At 62.9% G+C, this 20,289-nt stretch overlaps 1 protein-coding gene across 2 annotated transcripts in view; it reads right to left on the bottom strand.

Annotated features, from left to right (window-relative positions):
• TP73 (tumor protein p73) overlaps positions 1-19,976 on the bottom strand; it is a 52,664-nt gene extending 32,688 nt beyond the window's left edge. The window contains exons 1-3 of one of the 2 annotated variants that reach the window (XM_041771711.1): positions 19,962-19,976; positions 9,563-9,654; positions 9,131-9,251 (exon numbers count right to left, since the gene is read on the bottom strand). In XM_041771711.1, the coding sequence (XP_041627645.1) occupies positions 9,131-9,251; positions 9,563-9,621 (180 nt within the window). In that variant the 5' untranslated portion in view covers positions 9,622-9,654; positions 19,962-19,976. Of the gene's footprint in view, positions 1-9,130; positions 9,252-9,562; positions 9,655-15,673; positions 15,781-19,961 lie in introns of those variants that run through there. The other variant, XM_041771712.1, reaches the window with a different exon arrangement.
• Between the last annotated feature and the right edge of the window lie 313 nt (positions 19,977-20,289).

Below are 20,289 nucleotides of genomic sequence, written 5' to 3'. Positions count from 1 at the left end.
TCACACAAGAAACCTGGCTGTGTGCTCCTTCCCTGGGGCTGGGCTGGGCTGCTGAGCACATGAGCTCCTCCTGTACAACCCTACTTATTCATTTTGGGGTTTCAGGTGGTTTGGGCCAAACCTGCTTCCTCTTTCGTGATGCTGCACACAGCGGGAAGTGTCTGTCCCTGAAGGAGGAAACGGATGCTTTTATAAATCAGTACGACCCGGCTGGCCCACTTCTCCTGGGGGCAGAGGTTCTGGCACCTTCTACCTGCCCTGGTCACACACACACACACCAGAGCTGCTTGCTGGGTACTTGCCGACAGAGATGTCCTCGGTAACACAGAACCAAGTGATGACGTGCCTGACCCTGTGGGTCCCTGGACGCCAGTGGCCCCTGCTGCCCACCACTCACATGGGGGAGGCAATGCTCCCTCCATGGTCCCAAGGCGGGCCCAGTACCCCTGGTCCCCACACCCGGGGAAAGAGGCCACGCAGCAGGCGTGCTCAGCACCACCTGGCATCTATACTGCGAAGCCACTTCACTAGAGAGAGAAGGTTATACCAGAGTGCCGGGCACCAAGGCTTCTTGGCTGGCCATGCAGGCACTGGCCTCCAGGGCCTGGGACCTTCTGCTCTGGCTTGGGTTGCATGTGTGACAACCAGATGCCCCAGTGGCAGGTGGACAGCCCCTCCTGGCTCACCAATGACATGGGTCATGGGTAAGTGAGCCAGTGACAGAGTGAGTGATGGGGAGAGGACGGGGAGGAAGGATGTGCCCTCCCTGCCCAGCACTTGCACACACTGAATTTCAGACAGAAGGCTCATGTTCAGGGTACGGAGAGGCCATGGAGCCTCCAAAGGTGAGTGTTCGGAGCCAGGACCAGAGTCAGGCCATATAGACGGGTCACCCACACCCGCACCCCTCCCGGGCCACACATACACTGTCACTCTTCCCATGGCCTTGCTGGGGACACAGGCGCCTAGCCCAACCTGTGAGGCACACAACACGCATGCGCATACACGCACGTTCTCACCCGAGTGCACACTCACACACAAGGACATCTGTGCACTTGCACACGCAGCCCAGAACACAGTTCTCCAGAGGCTGGTGTGCCCCCAGATCTTTGTGGCTCAGACTCCCTGTCCTCTGCCCGTGGAGCGTAGGGTGGCTGCACTCGGCCCAGCTGTCCGTCCTGTCCCTCAGCCCATGCTGGGTCCCCACAGGGCACCAGCTACCCGCAGCCCCCACTCCACCTGCCTCTACCCTCTACCCGCTCAATTAGCAGCCTGGTGTCTGCCTGGCTCTAGGGACCTGGCAAGTCTGGAAATGAGCCCAAATCCCCAGGGTCCAGGCTGCAGAGGCCAAGCAAAAGCTACAGGCCTTTTCTTCCCCCTGCCAGGCCGCTGCTCCTCTGTGACACAGAGACAGGGCGCTTGAAGGCCAGCCTGCCGCAAGTCCTTGACCTTGAGCCCAGACCACACCAAGCCAGCCTAATGAGCAGATGCCCAGAAGAGGATGCTCTTGACCTGGGACCTCAGAGCCCGAGCCCTGGGAGAAGGACAACCTCCAGGGTAGGCTGAGCTCCCGGTAGCTGGAGACAGGGCAGGGCAGGGTAGTTTGTGGCCCCTGGGTCTGGGACAAAGCCTCCAGCCCACAGCGGGGGAGCCTCAGCAACCTCCACATCTCAGGGTGGCCACCCAGCCCCGACTGGGTAACCACCCACCCTCCTCTCCATGCCCGCTGGTTCTGCCCAGCCAGTGAGCACCAGTTCCCAAGCTCCTCCAGGATGTGCTGGCACCTGCCTCTGTGCCCAGGACCTGCCCCAAACCCTCAGCGCATCCTGCCTGCCTCGGCGTACCCTGGGCTGTGGTACCCCAGCCAGCAGCAAGTGCTTGCCCGGGAGACAGATGAGAGAATGCCCCTCCTAACCCTCCATGGCAGCGAGGGCCCGCCAAGGCGGATGGAGATGGAGTCCCGACCCACGCGGCACACCTACCGTGGCAAAGTGCTGCATGGGGTCACCGACGTAGAGCATGGTGGGCGCGCGGGAGCCCGCACACGCCGGGAAGCTGGCGTGCGGCGGGTCGAGGCATGGGTCTGGGTGGCCGGGGGGTGCGGGGCGGAGTGGTAGCCGCTCGGCAGGGTGCACCCAGGCACAGAGGCTCCGCGGCTAGGGGGGCGGGAGCCGAGGATGCTCCGGGACATGTGGGCGATTCGCTGGCATCTCCTTCTGCCTCAGTTCTGTCAACCAGCTGCATCTAACAACAAAACCAGCGGCCCACCCCTTTATCCCTCATGCCTATTCATCACAGTCCAGGCAGGCCCCGGCTTGCCCACTGATGTGTCGGACCGCACCACGGAGGCACACGGGGAGGGGCGGCGTGCGGGGCCAGCGCCCACTCCGCACTTAGGCCACACCTGGCTCCCCCAGGGATGCCCCCCACAGGAGGCTCAGGGGGCCACAGGCTCCCACTCCTGAGCCCCAGGGGGTCAGCCCGGCGCTCTTGAGACCTCTGTGGGTGAGACTGGGCCACCCCAAAGGGAAGAGACGGTGCTGCGGCCCTGGCGCCCTGGGCGGAGCAAATCTCCCTCCCGCAGGGAGCACGGTGGTCCACTGGGGTGCGCCGGGAAAGCTGACGGAGAGAAGCACCTGGGAGACTGCTCCCCCAGCCACCCCCAGGGACCCCTGCTGCTGAAACGAGCAGCCAAGGCGTGGCCCGCAGCAGTGGATTGAGCCGGGGGACCTGGAGCTTGTGTGGTGCTCCAGCCCCAACTGGGCGGCCACTGGCCTTGTCCCCACTGGTTCCGAGCCCCTGGAAACAGGGACGTGGCCCAGAAGGGGGGCTGCTGCCCCACCTGGCAGGGGCTCGCGGTGGCCACGGCTACTCCCTTTCTGGAGTCTGCATGTCCGCTTTAGTGTAACCACCTTTGGCACAGGGTTGCTTTGGGGTCGGGGCAGGAATCCCCCCTGGAAGCAGGCAGGGCCTCGGTCCTGGGCCTACACAGATAAACCATATGAAGCTGGATGTGCCCCCTTCGAGTTCCAAGCACCACCCCCAACAAGAGCTCAGAGGCCTAGGAGGTGCTGCGGAGACAGCTACTGTTCTCCATGCAGCCTGAGACAATGGAGGGAGACAGAGGCAGGGAATGGGTTCTGCAGAGGGGCCCAGGTTGGAAGTCCTGGCTGGGGGCAGCAGCTGACAGCCTTCTTGGCCAGGAATGCTTGAAGACGGGAAGGCTGGGGCTGGGGGCCCCGCTGCCGCCTCCTCCCTGGCCTGGGGTCCCATCCTTCAGTGAGGCTTTTAGAGGACGCTGGAAGGAGAGGCACCTTGTGGGCCAGGCAGGTGGGCTCGCAGACCGCAGGACCCAGAGCCAGGTGAGACAGGAGGAGGGGGGGTTCAGACCCCCAGCCCCCACTCTCCAACCTCTCAGGGCTGGGGTCCCCGCCTGGCAGGGGAGCATCCCCAGCTGGGGCTCCAAGCACAGCAGCTGGGGAGGTCAGCCGTCCTCCTCATCCTGCTGGATTTGTAGAAGCCAAGAGGGGAGAGCAGAGGAAAGAAGACTCTGAGGTCAGAGACCCCAGGAACGGGCATAGGCTGGCACCCGGGGGACCCGGTGTGGGGACTGAATCCCCAGGTGGCCCACGCCCTGCCTCCCCCTCTCCTTGGAAGGCACTGTAAATGCAATGACAGCCCCTGTGAGCAACCAGTCAACTCTGAGTTGATCAGAAAGGAGGCTACACAGGTGGGCCAGGCCTCATCAGATGAGACCTCCAAAGAGGTCAGGGACACATTGTCTGCTGGCCTCAAGAAGCAATCTGCCAGGCTGTGCCACCACCATAGGGCAGCAGATCGCAAGCAGCCTCCAGGGCTTAGAACAGCCGCCCTTGAGGAAGCCGTGACCTCGGCTTCACAGCTGCGAGGAACTGAATTTTGCCAACAAGCAGAGTCTGGGAGGGGCCCCGGGCCAGACAAGGCTGCGGTCCTGGCTGACACTCCACAGCCTGGGAGACCTGGCACAGGGGACCAAGGGGAGACACACAGGACTCCTGGGCCACAGAGACTCTGAGGCAATGAGGGCTATTTTAAGTCACCAAGTGTGTGGTGGACCTTGGGCAGAGGAAGGTCCACACTCTGGGGGAGCTCAGGCTACGGGGAGGCCGGGGGACACAGGCCAGGCCAAGGGGAAGCTGGCTGCCCGGAGAGGGGGTGTCAGGTGGGAGAGGCATCCCCCAGGGACACCCCCCACAGGAGGCTCAGGGGGCCACAGGCTCCCACTCCTGAGCCCCAGGGGGTCAGCCCGGGCACCCTTGAGCCCTGGCAGGAGCACCAAAAGCAAAAAGACCAGGACCTGGGGGCCCTGCCCACCCAGGCTGCAGGGTCCCCACAGAGGCCCCTCCCTCCCTGTCCTGACCACCCGCAGCTGGTGGCTGCGCTCACCCACGGAGCGTGTCACAGAGCGGGCTCCATGACCTGGTGGCAGGCTGGGACACAGCTCTGTGCACCCCGGAGGAACTCCCACCCCAGCCCAAAGAAGGAAGTTGCTGCTTGGGGCTCACAGTGGACGGCAGGCAAGCTGGGGTCCTGGAGCTGCCGGGGGCAAACTGAACCTGCTCCCTGACCTTGGGCTCCACCCCCACATCTTCCCTGAGGAGGGAGCATCCCTTCCTTCCCCCTGCACGCCTACGCCCAGGGGTCCAAACTGGGCAGAAGGGACCCCTCCCTGGGCCAGGAAGGTCTGCCCTGGGTGATGGTGGGGTCTTGGGCCTGGGAGGGGCTGCAGGTTCTAACCTGGCTAAGCAGCTCTCCACGGGCACCAGAGCAGGTGGCAGTGGGGCCCCAGCGCAGATCAGCTATGCCTGCTGCCCCTGCCGGCCTCAGTTCTACCCCGTGGCCCACCTGCCCATGACAGCTGTCACCACAGAAAGGCGCCAGGAGAGGCGGGAAGGGACTCGGGGAGGGAGGGCCGGGAGCTCCACACACTCTGCAGGGGAAGCTGGGAGGAGCCAGTGGAGGGCGGCAAGCCAGCCAGCCTCGCTGGGCACCTGCCCCCTCTCCTTCTCATGCGTGCATCATCAGAGCTGGGAGGGGGCCCCCCTGGGAGCCCAACCCCTGGTTTGTCCTCAGGGGACACTGACACTCGGAGGGGACACGCAGACTCTTAGCTCAGGCCCAGCGCCCGCAGAGTCCAGGGGGAATTGGGACTCCAGCTGCCTGCTCAGGATGCCCAGGGCACTCACGATGAAGAATTTCATCCCGTCTGTGCCCACCCCCCAGGTAGCGGGACGCCTCAAGACCCATGCAGACCCCACAAGACTGGCCTCTCACAGCATCAGCCAACCCTCCCCCTGAGCCTCTGGGGACACCAGGGACCTGGCTTTTATGCACCCTCCCCTGGTGGGAGGTGGGAGGCCTGTTTGAGGGCTTGTGCTGGGGAGTGAGCCACGTGGGGTAGGCTGACATGCCACCACCCAGGGCACGGGCTCTTCCTGCAGGAACCCCAAGGAGGGCAAGTGGCGACGCAAGGGCGTCGGGTCCTTCCCTGGCACAGCTGCTCCCAGGCCCTCTGTCCTCGGGACACAGTGCTCTTAAACACGGAGCCTGGTCCCTGCCTCCCCTGCACGTTGCTTTGTCACGCACTCCCCATGGCCAGGCACCACCCTCGTCCTTGCAGTCCTGCTGAGGCTGACCAGGTAGACAAGGAAGCCACATGCATCACCTGGCAAACAAGGGGTAGTGGCGGGACGGGTCTGGGGGCTCCCCATACCCACGGTGGCCTCCCAGCAGGAAGCCCGCTCTGGGCCCTCTCAGCCCTATGGACCCTGGCAGCAGTGACCTCCGGGAGCTCACTGTCCTCTCAAGAATCTCTGCTCTGGGACTCCTCCAAGGTCTGCCAAGGGGCCTGCTGGCATACTGGGGCCCGTCCTCTCCATTGCCTGCCTCAGCTGCCTCGGCTGGCCCCATGTGGCAGAAGGGTGTCCGAGGACAATGACTGACCCTTCCTGCAGAGCTGGGCAGGGCCTGTGCTCCGGCCCACATGCTCCATCACCTCAGCTTCACAAGCAAGGATACCGAGGCTCAGGTTGGAGGGGGATGCATTCCGGGACAGCCTGGCTCCTCAGGTGGGCCATTACCTGTCCTACTTGTCCCCACTGGCCACTCAGGCAGTGATTCAGGGCCTCCTGTGGGCCTGCCGTGACCTCTCTTCCAACTGTGGTCTGACTGTGGCAGGGGCAGTGCTCAGGAACCTTCACAACCTGCGAGATGGGATCTGCCCCACAACCAGCGGGGCCCCAAGGCTCCAGACGGTGGGAAGTGCCACCCCAGAGGACCAATGTCCCCCCACTCAAGGACGGTCCCCATCAGCCCAGTGGACAGCAGGCCTTTCCACCCAGCTGAGTCACAGCCTCAGGGATGGCAGAAAATGAAGGACTCAGCTGCTTCCTTGCCCCAAGGCCTGGCCTGGGCAGCCTCTTGTCCAAGGTCACCTGCCTGGAGCCTGTGGGTGGAGGGAGTTCCCAGGCTGGGCTAGACAGCACCACGGGGTAGCAAGCTCCAGGGGTTCCCACCTGCACTGGCCCGGGCCCCTGGGCACACCGGGCAGGGGTCCCTGGGTGACAGAGGGACGGTAGGGCACCTGGCTCTGACCCAGCTGCTGAGCTGCCTCCATCTCTGCATTTGGGCCACCTCGGGCCACGCGAGGGTGAAGAGTGGCTCAGGCAGGCTCTCGGCATGGTGCTGCCACAGACCAGTGTCTGAGCTGCGACGGGACCAGGCGGGGCAGGACGAGGCTGACCCGGTGGCCCCGGGGGACCCCCACCTTTGCAAATGGAGCTTTGCATGCAGGTGGCTCGAGTGTGACTTCTAGAAGGTGGGTCCCCACCTGAGAGGCGGGAGGCCACGTCCTCACTACCCGACGCCTGCTGAGAGACATGCCCCTCCCTGCCAGTACAGACGTGCTCAGCACCCAGCATCCTCCGGGTGGATGTGGAACGCACCCACCCTGTGGGAGATTAGAGCCCCTCCTGCCTATTGCAGCACAGAATCCCCTCCCGATGCTGGGGCAGTGGAGTGAGCCGGGCCGAGGGGGCAGGGGGCTCCCAGACTCAGGACACAGACCTCTCAGGAGACTGTACTCGGGGTCTCCCCTCCTTGGACCTCCTGCCCCTCCACAGGGTTGATGGCATGAGTGCCTGGCAGCCAGCTTTTCTACTGTGACCGAAGTGCCTGACGTTTGATCCCGAGGCAGTTACGTACCAGACCCCCATCCAGAATAAACGTACGGCCTGCTGCCCAGCTAGAGAAAGAGCCAGCACCTCCCCTGCCCCCACCGTGTGGTTCCACTTGGACAAAGCCCTGAATGGCCTGGAAAGCTGACCACTTGAGTGACCCTGCTTTCCTGCCCGGGCTTTGATATCCGATAGCTACCAATAAAGAGTGAGCCCCAAGACCCCAGGTCCTCCCCCTGCACCCCAGTAAAAGCAGCCACTCCACCACATCTGCGCGCTCTCTTCCCCCGCCCCCAACCCACACCTGGCTGTGTGGCCCCTGGCCTGCCCTGTGCCCTCCAGCCCTGTCAGCAAGACCCTTGTTCAAAGTCACTGATATGTGTCTTGCCATCGTGCGAAGAGCAAGGCTGGTCCACCCACAACCCTGGCTCCATCGGGAGCTGTCTGTGGGGCTCGCTATGGAGGACACTGTTGTCCAGGAGGGGGACCCGGGAGGGGAGAGGCCAGGACCGTGGCCCCCACAGGTAGAACAGAAAGTGTTCTGAAGGGGCAGGACACAGCTTCTACCTCTGCACTCTGGCCTCTCCTCAAAGGCCGACGCTTCCCCACGTCTGCCTCAGCTTCCCCAGCCATAAAGTGGGAATAAACAGGCGCTGAATGTGGTGAGCTGCTCTCACCCCAATGGTCTCCTGAGTGGGGCAGGACCCCGGGGCCAGGCAGGCAGATTCCTCAGACCCAGTGGGAAAGGTTCCGAGAAATGGCCATCACGGGGCTCTCTGCCCACCACATGCCAGCCCTGGGCTGCAACTGCCCAAGTCCCACTGGGCTAGCCTAGTGTCTTCAATGGACACCATGGAGAACACGGAGGATGCCCCTGCCTCCTGGCTTCACTCTGCTCATTCACATGACTGGAGCCCACATGGCCCTTGCCGGCTGCCAAATGCTCAGGGTTCCTCAGACGCAGGGAGGGGGCCAGGCTCTCCTGGCCTCCAGAGTTCCCAGCTCAGCTTCCTTCCTGTGCCCTGGCTCTTGGCCTGGGGCTGATGCCCTGAGACAGACGTGCTGGGCCTCGGAGAGGCCAGTGGCCAGCACAGCTCCCATCTGGGGATATGAAGCAGCCCTGGAGTCTAGCAGTGGCTGTCCCAAGGGGGCAACTGCAGGAGGGATGCCGGGGCCTCCCTGGGGCCAAGGGCCCTCACACCCCCTCCCTGTTTTCGGCCTGCCTGCACCCTCCACTGACCACAGAGGGTCTTGCAATGGGTGGTCAGAGAGACACGCAGGGACGTGGCCACCACCTAGCTACCACAACCCTGCCTTCTTGCCAAGAGGAATGCCTGGGGCGGGAAGACCTGAGACAGGGCAACAGGGGGTCAGGCCTCAGTTATCCTGCATGTGCCCAGCTGGTTCCTCCTCTGGAAACAGCAGCTCGGTCTCCCTCTGGGGCTCTCTTCTCACTCCCCTTGGTTCCATCCCGCCCCTGTCCCAGGGGACCCAGGTTGATCAGGGGCATGAGAATGGCCCAGACGTGGGCACCAAACGACGTTCAGACCAGTGAGAGGCAGGCCTGCTGGACTACCAGCAAAGAGGGTCCTCCCGACGGGAAGGGAGATGCTGGTGGGGCCTGGTCCCTTCCACAGAGACTAGAGGCTGCCTAAGAACACAGCCACCGTGGAGTGGAGAAAGCAGAGCGAGAGACAGAGAGACAGCCGTTTGATCACCTAGATCCAGCCATGTCTGAATCCATTCCTACCCCTGGACTAACAGTTTCATGAGCTGATACATTTTCTACCTTGCAGCTGAGATGTCCTGACAAACCTGCCGAGGAAGCCTGTTTCCTGCCCTGCAGGCTCCCCGGCAGAATGGTCCACACTTACTGCCCCCACCCGGAGACCTCCACAGACAGCAGCCCCACTTACCATGACAGGCGTGGTCATGCCCTGCAGGTGGAAGACATCCATGCCAGCCTCTGCGCCGCCCACCACCTCACTGTTTCCCTGGTTTGGCTGGGGAAGGTCAAAGTAGGTGCTGTCTGGTTCCCTGGGAAGAGAGGGACAGAACCATCAGTCCCAGACCGCCCCGGCCCAGAGCTCCTGGGGAGCTTGCCTTTTCTGCCCACAGGGGCCCTTCAGCACACTGTGTATGTCCTCTGCTGGCCTCTGCAGGCGAGGCTGCCAGGGAGGCATGGACACACGTGAGCTCTGCCCCTTGGATCTCAGGCCAGCTGGTCGGAGGAACGAGCCCAGACCCAGACCCTGACCCTGCATCCCCAGGAAAAAGCCCAGGCCAGCAGCCCCTGCCTCCCCGTCACCTAGCCCATGTCCCGCCCTGGCAGCTGGGGAAGTACTCACAGGGAGCTCCAGAGGTGCTCGAACGTGGCCCCCTCATCGTTGGCGGTGGACTGGGACATCTTCCCTGCACCTGGCCCCGAGGGCGGCTTGCTCTGTGAGGAGGGAAGGAGGACATGGGTGCTCTGGGAAGGCCGGCCTCCGCCCTCCTTAGGCATCCCCAGGGACTGGGCAGGCCAACACTCTGACATCGATGGCACCCCGATAAGGAGGAGGGAACACCTCTCAACCCCCCACTTCATCCTCCCCTTTCCTGGGCAGAACCCCACCTTGCAGAGGGGCGGGCCTGGCTCCAGCCCCCAGTTGAGAGGGGGTGCCCTGGGCAGCAGGGGCTCCTCAGAGCCACTACCTATGAGGAGGGTGATGACAGCATCCCTCCATGAGGCTGCAGGCCCCTTTGGGAGCTTGAATTGAGGTCCTTGCTGTGCCTGGATCACAAGGAACACTAAACACGTGTGGCCACTCTCACTATGAACTGTCTCTAGGCTTAGCCTTCAGGGCTCAAGTCAGGTTTGAGGGCTCCTGGTACCTCTGATGCCCCCAGCTCCGAGGTCACCCACTCTCAGGAGGGGCCTGTGCAGGGCACGTCCAGAGGCTGGAGCCGAGCCCCAGGCTGGCTGTGCCCTAGGGCTACAGGATGTCAGATGGCTTCCCCCTCAGAGACGGGGTCCTCCCCTGCAGCCTGGACACAAGAGCAACTCCAACCCTGTGAGCAAGGCCAGGCCAAGGCCGTGAAGCTGTTACTGGGGCGGGACGACTGCCCGTGGGTTCCCCCCATCACAGGGGATGCCCAGGGACTGGGGTGCCCGATCTGATACCCAGACAGGCTGACCTGTGTCCCCAGCGTTTCCTCTCCCAAGAGCAACCACGCCCAGCTCCCACCCCATAGTGGCCCTACAGTGGCCCTGCCATCCCAGGACCAGGCCTGGCACAGCTGGGGCTCCTGACTTCCAGTGGTGGAGAAGGGAGGAAACCAGAGCCTGCCCTACCCACCCCCACCCCCGCCAGTGGTGTCTCCCAGAGCCACCCTCGGGTCCTTGGCAAAGGGCCGGGGGAATCAGTTTGGCCACCGTCCACCTGGCATTGCCCAAGCAGGCAGGCCTGGACCTGCCCACAGCCATCGGGGGAGGGAGGGCACACCCACCATCTGTCACTCGGTCCCCAGGTAGGCGGGTGCTGGTGGAGGTCTGGGCACTCTCCTGAGGCCGCCACGTGCCAGGCCACCGGTCTCTGGAGCAGTGGCACGAGCCAGGAGGGCTGCCTCGGCGGCGGGGCTGGGCACTGGCAAGGGAGGCCCAAGGGCTGGGGCGGGCCGGACAAGGATGGCCTGGGACTGGCGGCTTAGAGAGCACTGGCCCCAAACCAACCCTCCCGTAGGCTCAGAGAGGTTAAATGACCTGCTGAGGTCACACAGCACTGCTGTCTGCAGAGCAATGACCAAGTGGTTTCCTCAGAAGTCAAAATTAACTTAGCTACCCACGCCTGCAACATGTGCACCTTCAGCACACGATCTACCCACAAGGATTTAAGGATTTGGGAGTATTAAAAAATATATTTTATTTATTTGAGAGAGCACGCGAGAGAGTGAGCATGCAGGCACATGCATGCACACAAGCAGGGGAGGGGAAGGGGCAGAGGGAGAGAGAATCTCCGGCAGACTCTGGACAGCCAACACAGGGCTCTATCTCACGACCCTGAGATCATGACCCGAGCTGAGACCAAGAGTCAAATGCTCAGCCGGTGGAGCCCCCCAGACATCCCTGCCTGGAGAGTTTAACAAGGCTGGGCAATGCCAATTTGCATGCCTCCTATTCCGGGGAGGTCACTCCCTCCCTAGGCTGAGCTGCCCAAAGCCCAGTAGAGCCGTGTGCGGGGTGTGGAGCTAGGGGTGGACTTAGGAGGCAGAACAGGGCCGGCTGCCCAGCTGTGGGGCCAGCCACCAAGCTGAGGCTGGGCAGAAACCCGCCCTCACATGTTCCCTATGGCTGGTCCTTTCTGGGCGAGCAGGGAGTATTAGTCGAGTGGCCTCTTGGTGTGGACACCGTGTGCTGACAACACGCTCAACTCACCCAGGCCATTTGGGTGCCCTCTTCATTTTAAAGATGGACCATCCAAAGGATGGTCACCCCTGCAAGTCTAATCACGGCAGCCCAGAGATGCCAACAGCCCAGATGTGCACCGACAGACAGATGGAGAGACACAGACACATGTGGCCCATCTGCAGTGGGGTAGCACTTGGCCACGGGAAGGAACGGAGCGTGGACACTTGCGACAGGGTGCGTGAGCCTCGAGGACAACCCCCCAAAGGAGGGAAGCCAGACACAAAGGACCAGGCCCCACGGGCCTGCACTTACAAAGTGTCCAGACAAACCCCGAGGGCACTGAAGGCAGGTCGCTGGGTCTGGGGCTGGGGGAGGAGGACAGGGAGTGATGGGAATGGGGATGGGGTTTCCTTTGGAAGCGGCAGGATGTTCTGGAGTCCGATGGAGGTGGACATTGACAGCATTGTGACTATACTAAATGTCACTGCATGGTTCGTCTTAAAAGGCTTAATTTATTTCACCTTGACAAAAAAAATAATAAAAAACGGGGAGGCTGGGGTAGCCTATGGGGAGAATCCTGCTGCAGAGCATGTCCTGGGCACTCACTGCACCCGCTGCAGGGAAATGAAAGCACTCCCTCTCTGAAGCCCAGGGTCCAAGAGACAGCCCCGGGAGCCCCTGTGGAGAACAGAGAAGAGAGGAGACACCACTGCCCCAGCACCCTGGTTCCAGCCCCTGCACCTCTCTCCTGAGGGAACCCACTGCCAGGGGACACCACCACTGTGTCTGCCCTCCACCCTTGTTGCTGCAGTCCCATCTGCACCCAGTCAGGCTGGTTCTGGCTGGGGGCACACCCGCCCTCCATGACAGCAGGGCAGGGGGCAGGGCAGATGGAGCCACTTGGCCACACTAGGAGGCAACAGGAAGCCAAGTGATACCCAAGTCCCTGGGCCCCTGGCAATGGGTGGGGAGGAAGGGGTGATGCAGGTTCACCCACCTCTGCAGGATCAGCACTCTGCATTCGGCAGGTCCGCTGCTTTTGCACCAAACTACCCCCAAACCCAGGACCCCATGCCCACTGTTCCTCCATTACCGCTTCTCCCATCACCCCTGCCTAGGCCAGGCCCCCTTTGGGTCCATCCTGGCCCCTGCAGAGCCTCAGAGCTGTGCCCTCCCTATCTAACTATTCGCCCCAGCAGGCTGCCCCTTACTTTCAGGATGAAGCCCCAAGTGGCCTCCGGGCCCACCCCCACCCCGACCCAGCCTGTCCCCCACAGGCCACTGCATGGCCACTCCTGGGCTAGGAGCACTGGCCCCGCGGGCCCCTTCGCAGCACCGGCTCGGAGGCCCCCCTGTGGCACAGAGGTGCCAGTCAAACCAGCCCCTCCACCCAGCTATCTGTCTGTCTAAGAAGGAGCTCTAGACACAGAGGTCGAGGCCTGAGCATGCCTGTTCCCGTCCACTGGGCCCCCGGCCTGGGGCCGGCTCTGTGAACACGCAGCCAGGCGTCCCCGTGTGCGGTTGACATCACTGTGTGCTCCCCACCATCCCTGCCTGTCTGTCCAGGCTTCCATACTCCACCACGGGCACAGGCCCCGCAGCAGGGGGCCAGGCCTCGAAGGGGCTTCACCCTGTGCCCAAAGACCTTGGCAGGGGGCCGTCCAGTTTCAGAGACCCCGACCAGGATGCACACTCCAGGGGCACCCGGGGGGCACAGCCGGTTGAGCATCCAACTCTTGTTTCAGCTCAGGTTGTGATCGTGGGGTTGAGCTAAGCGTGGACCCTCCTCCATCTCCTTCTGCCCCTCCCGCATGTGCTCTCTCTCTCAAACAAATAAATAGATCTTAAAAAAAAAAAAAAGCATGTTCTGGGGCTCACCCCAAGGGGCTCCCATGGTGGGAGCTCAGGGATCTGCATCTTTAAGTGGCACCAGGGGATTCTCCGTGACTCTGGGACAGACCCTCGAGGAGAAAGCCTCACACAGGCCCAGCTCCCCCATGTCACAGGGTCCTTCAGTGTCCACCCTGAGGATGGTCACCAGCCTCCACTGGTGGCTTCCACTCAGGAAACCCGCCCTGCCTTACTTACAGGATGCCCTGGGGCCGAACCAGGAAGCCACATTCTCCAGATTTCCAATTTCCCTGGGACACTCCCCAGAGCTTGTGGCACTGAAGCCAGGTCCCCGTGACCCTGAGTCAAGGGAGCTACAGACCCTGTGCCCATAGGCACCAGGAGCTCCTGCAAGGGCATGAGAAAGAGGAAGTGCTGCTGTTGGGTGGAGAATCGGGGCCCCTCCCTGGCACCTGCCCCCGACCCCAAGGGCCGCACTCCTCTATCCTCAGGGCAGGGCCAGGATCTGCCCTGTACCTCCTGCAGCACTTTGGCCAAAAGGACAGCAGAGATAAGAAACAGAACAGCTCCTTGGAAGGCACACCCAATGGCCCCAGTGACCCCACTTTATATTTGGAAACAAGCTCACGATGGAAACATGGCTCCGGGACCTCATGGCAACGGCTTTTGCAGATGTTGCAGATGTTGCAGATCATCTTAAAGATCACACGTGTAGTGGGGGACGGACCTCTGGGTCGCAATAGAGCTGCTAAGGGCTAAGGGCTAAGGGCAGCCACGTCTGTGGCCCCCGGGGTCTTCCATGGGCAGCCAGTTGTCCTGGAGGGAGCGCTCACTTGGCCTTGACCTCGCAAGGACCCAGGTGCACACGGGGCTCGGGGCTCGGGGCGGTGCTGGGGCTGTGAGGCTGTGGGCTCAGGAAGCACGGGGCGTGCCATCCCCAGAACCGCTCCGCAGAGGCACCCCCGGAAAGGGCGCTGTGTGCCTCCCCTGAGCTGCCTGACTGGGGCCATGTGGCGGGCGCTGCTGACCCTCAGCGCGTCACCCCGCTGCACCTCAAGGAATTTCCAGCAAGTATTTGTGAGTCGGAGAGCACCGTGGGGCCGGAAGCGCCCCGGGACCCACAGAGCTCAGGTGGGCTGCAGGCACCGCACAGCCTGGAGCCAGGATGGAGGCGCAGCCTCCCCGCCCCAAATTCTCGATGTGACTCACGGGTTTTCTGAGTCCTCAACTCAAAAGTTCTCAGCTGGGGCCACTTGGCAACACCTGCCAACATTTTCGGTTGTCACCGCTGCTGGGGGAGGGGATGCTTCCCAACGCCTTACAGCGCACAGCAGTCTCCCCACAGCAGAGAATGTTCTGGAGCAGGGGTCAGCGCCAGAGGGGAGACGCAGGGCCACACCACAGCTTCCAGCTGCTGCTGGCCAAGCCCTGAACAGAGCCTCTGGGTGCTTACACCACCTGTCATGTGTCTCCATGTGTCCCCTCCCTGCCCCCTACCCTGTCCTCATGTCCCCTCCCTGTCCCTGCCCTGTTTCCACGTCCCCTGCCCCTGCCCTGTCTCTATGTCCCCTCCTTGCCCCGTCCTCATGTGTCCCCACCCCCTGCCCCATCTGTGTCCTCCCAGGCCGGGCAGGCCCAGCTTCCTAGGAAGCCACCGTCCACCCTGATCCCTCATCAGGACACCTTCTTCCTCTGCTGCCCATCCCCCAGCAGGTAGTGGTACAGCTCCCACTGTGTGGCCCATAGGACAGCCTTGTTGGCTGGGCAGAGTTGTATCCCTGTCCTTCCTCCTGCCCTAGGCTCCAACGACGGGGATGGCTGCCCTCACACACCTGCAAGGGCCTGGTTGTCCTGCCCACTGCTGGCAGGGTTCTGAGACAGGGAGCACACCTTTGGCCTGAGCGCAGGTAGGGCCAGCGCGGGGCTCACACCCTCCGTCCTGGCCATCGGGGGCCAGCGTTCAGGGTGGGAGGCAGCTCCCCGCAGTTCCGTGGGGAAAGGCCCAGAGCACCCCACCCTCACCCTCAAACCCTCTGTTTCCACTGCTCTTCTGACACAACAGGCATGACAGGGCCAATTTCCCACTGTAATTTGCCTTTTTCACTCAGTAAACTCAGATCACCACAGTAAGGGACCCCTGGGCCTTCCCGGGCCCCTTCCAATCAGCCCTGTGGCCCTGCTGCAGTGATGGGAATGTTCTGGTGCCCAGAAGGCCCCCTACCTGGGTGGAGGGGTCAGGTGGCCAGCAGGCGAGGACAAAGCGGGCAGGCAACCCCTCTGCAAAACGGCGCTCTTCCCCAGGCGGTGGCCTGGCCAGTTTTAGCCAGATAGCCAGGGCCCAGCCTCCCCAGGCCCTCGATGTCAAGAGGCCTCTGTTGCCCCAACCACCCCCCGGAACAGGGGCTACCCTTGCAGTGTGGGGTGTGGCTGGGCAGGGGACCCAGTCAGAGTCACCGCGCAGAGCGCCTCCCTCCTCAGGGAGCAAGGGCAGCTGCCACCTTTGCCCGCCCCTCCGGCCAGTAGCCTAGGCCACATGACCCCAGGAGCATTGGGCAGCACATACCACTCAGGGTGGGGTTGGGTGGGCAGGACAGGGCTGGCCAGATCTGCGCCCACGACCTCCTGCGGAAAGATGGGGTCCAGCAGGGCCTGGTGGGGAGGCCATGGCCCCCCAGGGGCCTCACATCACCAAGACGGCCCCTGGCTGCCCCTTGGCCCATGCTGGGGGGTGAGAGACAAATTTAGCCTCCACAGCCTGGGCCAGGGCTCACTTGTGAAATATGAAAACGACAGGAGGCACCCAACTAAGCTGCCCTGCCTCCCTCCTGGGCCAGGGCCCTCTCAGAGGGGGCGGGGGGTGGAGGGCAGACCAGAGCTGCTCCCAAAGCTCCCCTGGCCCTGCTGTTTCTCATGGCCAGCGTCTTCTTCCCCCAGAGGTCGCCAGCCTCTGCCACATGGCCTCTTCCTGCAGCCAGGCCAGGATCCACATGGCCTTCCTTGGGCACCGGGGCCTGGTTTGGAGGGCTGTGGTGTTGCCAGCAGTTCGGGTTTGAGTCTAGGGGTTGGCTCAGCACCCATGTGAGGCAGGACAACGGTGCCAGCCCTCTGACCACATGGGCTTCATGCCTTTCTAGAAGAAACAGTGGTTAAGTGAGCAGCCCAGGGCTGCAGGGATCTGCATTTGGGCCTCAGACCCAGCAGTGGCTGCCCCAACACCCAAACATTGCTAACCACTAGAGCATCCTCCAGGGACATTGTGAGACCAGCAAATTTGCAGCTCATTTTACTGTCAGCACAGATACATGCACAGAGAAGTGAGGTCACCTGCCCAAGGGCACACAGCTAGTTGGGGTGTAGCGTCAAATGCAGCAGTATCCAGCACCCCTGCTCTTGACCCCACCCTCTCCCTGACGGGACCCTCCCCAGCCTGCACATCCACACCTGCAACCATGCATCCTGCCTGGGAAGTCCCCTGCCAGCCCCTTTCTTCACCCAGCCCCTCAAAGCCCCACCCACAGTGAGGCCCACCCTACCCTCTGGGGTCCTACCAGCGTCCCTCCTCCAGTACCCGCCCCTGCCCTCTACAACATGTGCAGGTCAGGCCTGGCCACACAGCTCCTGTCCCCCAGTCTCCTGCTCTGGGCTCCACCCGGCCCCACACCCCCTGCTCCGTCTCCTCCATCCACGTCCACACAGTCCACCTCTGCTGCTCTGCCCTGGACAGCTGTGTTGCCCATTCTGAGCCTCTGTTTCCCTGCCACGTGTGGGAAGAAAGGAATGCACTCAGCAGGGCAGCAGTCTGGACAGACTAGGAGCCTGAGAAACTGTGGGGATTTGCAGCCGACCAGCAGTCACTTAGACTCCGGTGGCAGTGGAGGCAGAGTGAGCGGAGCCCTGATCAGGGGGTGGTGATGCAGAGAGGCCTGTTGCTGCCCTGTCCCTGGTTTGTTCGTAGAGGTCCCCCCACCCTGGTGGGTCCAGGAATGGGGCACCTTCACAATGTCCCACGACAGGAGAAACCTTCAGAATGGCCTCAGCAGTTTGCACTGGAGACTGGCTTCCTGGAGCAGGTGTCAGCTCCTCAGGGCTTGGCGGCTGCTGCAGCCCCAGGCCCAAGACTGCCTGGCACACTGAGGTGGCCACCAGTACGTGTCAGAGCAGGTGACTGGCACAGGCCCCAGGTGGGCACACAGCTGCCTTCTCGGGGGATGGCCAGGACGGGGTCGCCAGGGAGCCTGGTGTCAATGACCAGACACCGTCCCCTCACCTACAGGGCTGGAGTCCTTTCTGTCCATCTCCTGAAACCCTCCCCTCCCCGGCCCTGCTTCTGCCCCAAGCGCTCACATGTCCACAGGCCCGTGCCACCACAGGAGGTGCCTGCCCTGTCCTCCAGAATCTTCTCTCTCCCAGACAAACATGTGCTCTGGACATGCTCCCAAACCATCATCCCACCAGCCAGCCTCCTCTGGACACCGTCACATTCCCAGGAGGAGACCCCCACCCCGCAGACCATGTGCCTCCCGCACTCTGGGCACCCAGCTCCCTTGTTGACACTCAGCCTGACCCCTACATTCTGCACCTTCCCTGCCCCCAAGTCAGTGGCACGCTGACAGGACTTCACCTGCACTGATGTCATGTTGGTCCATCCCTCCCTCCCTCTCTCCAGAATCATCCATCAGCCTCCCACAGAGGTGCCTCTGCCCCACTTGCTCCTCCCCATCCCCTAACCTGGCCTTGGGGGCATCTTTCTGATAGTGGCACCTAGAATCTACTGCCCACTCTGTCCCAGCCCCAGCCCGGAGACCTCTGTGTCCACCGACCTCAATCTTCCAAGTAACCCTGTAGGAAGGGAAGTGTTGCTGCAGCCCCACTCTCCAGATGTTCCTACAGAAGCACAGAGAGGGTAGCTCACCTGCCCTAGGTCACACAGCTTGGAAGTGCCAAGGCTGGGTTTGAGCCTATGCTGGCTCCCACCAGGCAGCCCCCTCCCTCCAGGAGCCCCCTACACTGGGAGTCAGAGAAGCAAACCAGCTTCTGCCACCCAGCGTGAGGGGTGCTCTGAAGGGGTGTGGACCGTGGCCACAGCTGGCATGAGGGTGTATACATATGGGAACCCATGTTGGGTTGCCATGTGCTGGTCTCCCAAGCTGACTCTGAGCTTGAGCTGAGCTTGAGGGCTGGGGGAGGCTGGGCACGACGGGGTGGGGCCCCAGCTGTCTTTACGTAGGGGTGACAGGAATAGCAAGGTGGGCCGGGGAAGGGCCAGGGTCCTCTGGAGGCCACACAACAGGCCCTGAGCCCAGGGACTTCAGGGAGTAAGTTTCAGGGTTCAGCTCAAGTGGCGCACAGTGGGATGTTTGTAGGGAAGGTCACCCTGGCAGGCATGCATGGGCTGGTGAGCCCAGAGGAAGGTCCAGGTGAAGTGGGGGGCTGTGGAATGAATGGGCAGTGCTGGGGGTGCAGAGGGGGAGGGGGGATGAGGACACATGTCCTGCCCCAGGACCCCCTTCCAGACTGACTCAGGGCGGTTAATGTGCTTTTAAGTCAACCTCCAGCTAGTGACAGAGGCAGGTGCCTTCAGCAGCCTGCTCCCAGCTTCGTGCCTGGGCAGGTGCCTCTGCCTTCTGACCTGCAAGGTGTTGACGGTCACACCTACGCACATGACTCAGCTATGCAAGGGCAGCTAGCGGGACCCCTGAGCTGGGCAGGGGTGCAAAGCGCAGTGGCCTGCTGGGGCATTTGTGGACCTGCAGTTGAGTCATCTCTGGTCAAACATCCTCCTCCATGCAGGAGCAATCCCCGAAGGCTGCTCCCCTTCATGAAGGGAGGGGCCCGGACCACCGCTGAGCACCCCCATGCCCTTCCACACGCGGTGCACGCTCACTCTGCTTTCTTCACATAGAACCACCCCCCCCCCGCCCCCGACAGTCCCTCTGCAGGTGTGACGGGAACCCCAGCAGTGGCCAGTGGACCTGCTGCTGCCCAGGCCTCCCCAGCAGCGGCAGGAGAAGCAGAGGGGCAGGGCGGGCTCTAGTGCCCGTGGTGTGGGGGAGCCTGGGGGAATGAAGCTGAGGTGGCCCCAAGAAGCTAAGGAGGGGTGGCCTCCTGCCTGGGTGGGCGGTGCCTCCTCGGCAGGAAGTGGAGAGAGTTCCCATCAGGCCAAGGGGTGGAGGCAGCAGCACCAGCGTGACTTCTGCACCCCCACGGCCTGCCCCCCCAACCCGGGGCCATTTGCATCACCCCTGGGAGCAGATGTCTCTCCAAAGTGCTAACAGCCTCACTGGTCCTCCTCGCTCGAGCCCTATTTGGGGAACCATGGCATGGCCTCCCTGTACTGGCCTGGCCACCTGCCTGTCCAGCTCCTGCCTGTGCCCCCAGGGCGGAGGCGGCGGGGAGGGGCTCTGCACTCCGGGGTGGCCCTAAGCAGCTGCTCCTGTGGGGCAGGGAGGCCGTGACAGGACCCCAAGCTCAGGCCCGAGAGAGGCGGGCCAGGCTGAGCCCAAGCCTACCTTGGTGGAGCCGGGGCCCGAAGGTGGAGGTCGGTGTGGAGGGGAGGCCGCTGGGAGGCCCACGGCTCGTGGCTGGGCAGGCCGTCGGTGGCGGCAGCGTCCTGGTCGCCTAGGCGATGACATTGGAACCAAGGAAGCAGCGTGGCCAGCCTGGAGCCTGGGGCAGCCGGGGCGGAGCGTGGCTGGGAGCCCTGAGGTTGGCAGGCAATGCCATGTTCTCCACACGGTGACCTGGTGACAGGTCCCTGAGCACCAGGAAGCGGAGCTGGAGGTGGGGGGGTGTGGATGGGAGCTGACGTGTCAGCCCGTGTATGTGCCCTTCCTCTGC

This window comes from Vulpes lagopus, chromosome 10 (assembly GCF_018345385.1).
Source record: "Vulpes lagopus strain Blue_001 chromosome 10, ASM1834538v1, whole genome shotgun sequence".
Taxonomy (NCBI): Eukaryota; Metazoa; Chordata; class Mammalia; order Carnivora; family Canidae; genus Vulpes; species Vulpes lagopus.
Note: the sequence above shows the minus strand (reverse complement) of the source record. Positions and strands in the feature narration are given on the sequence as shown.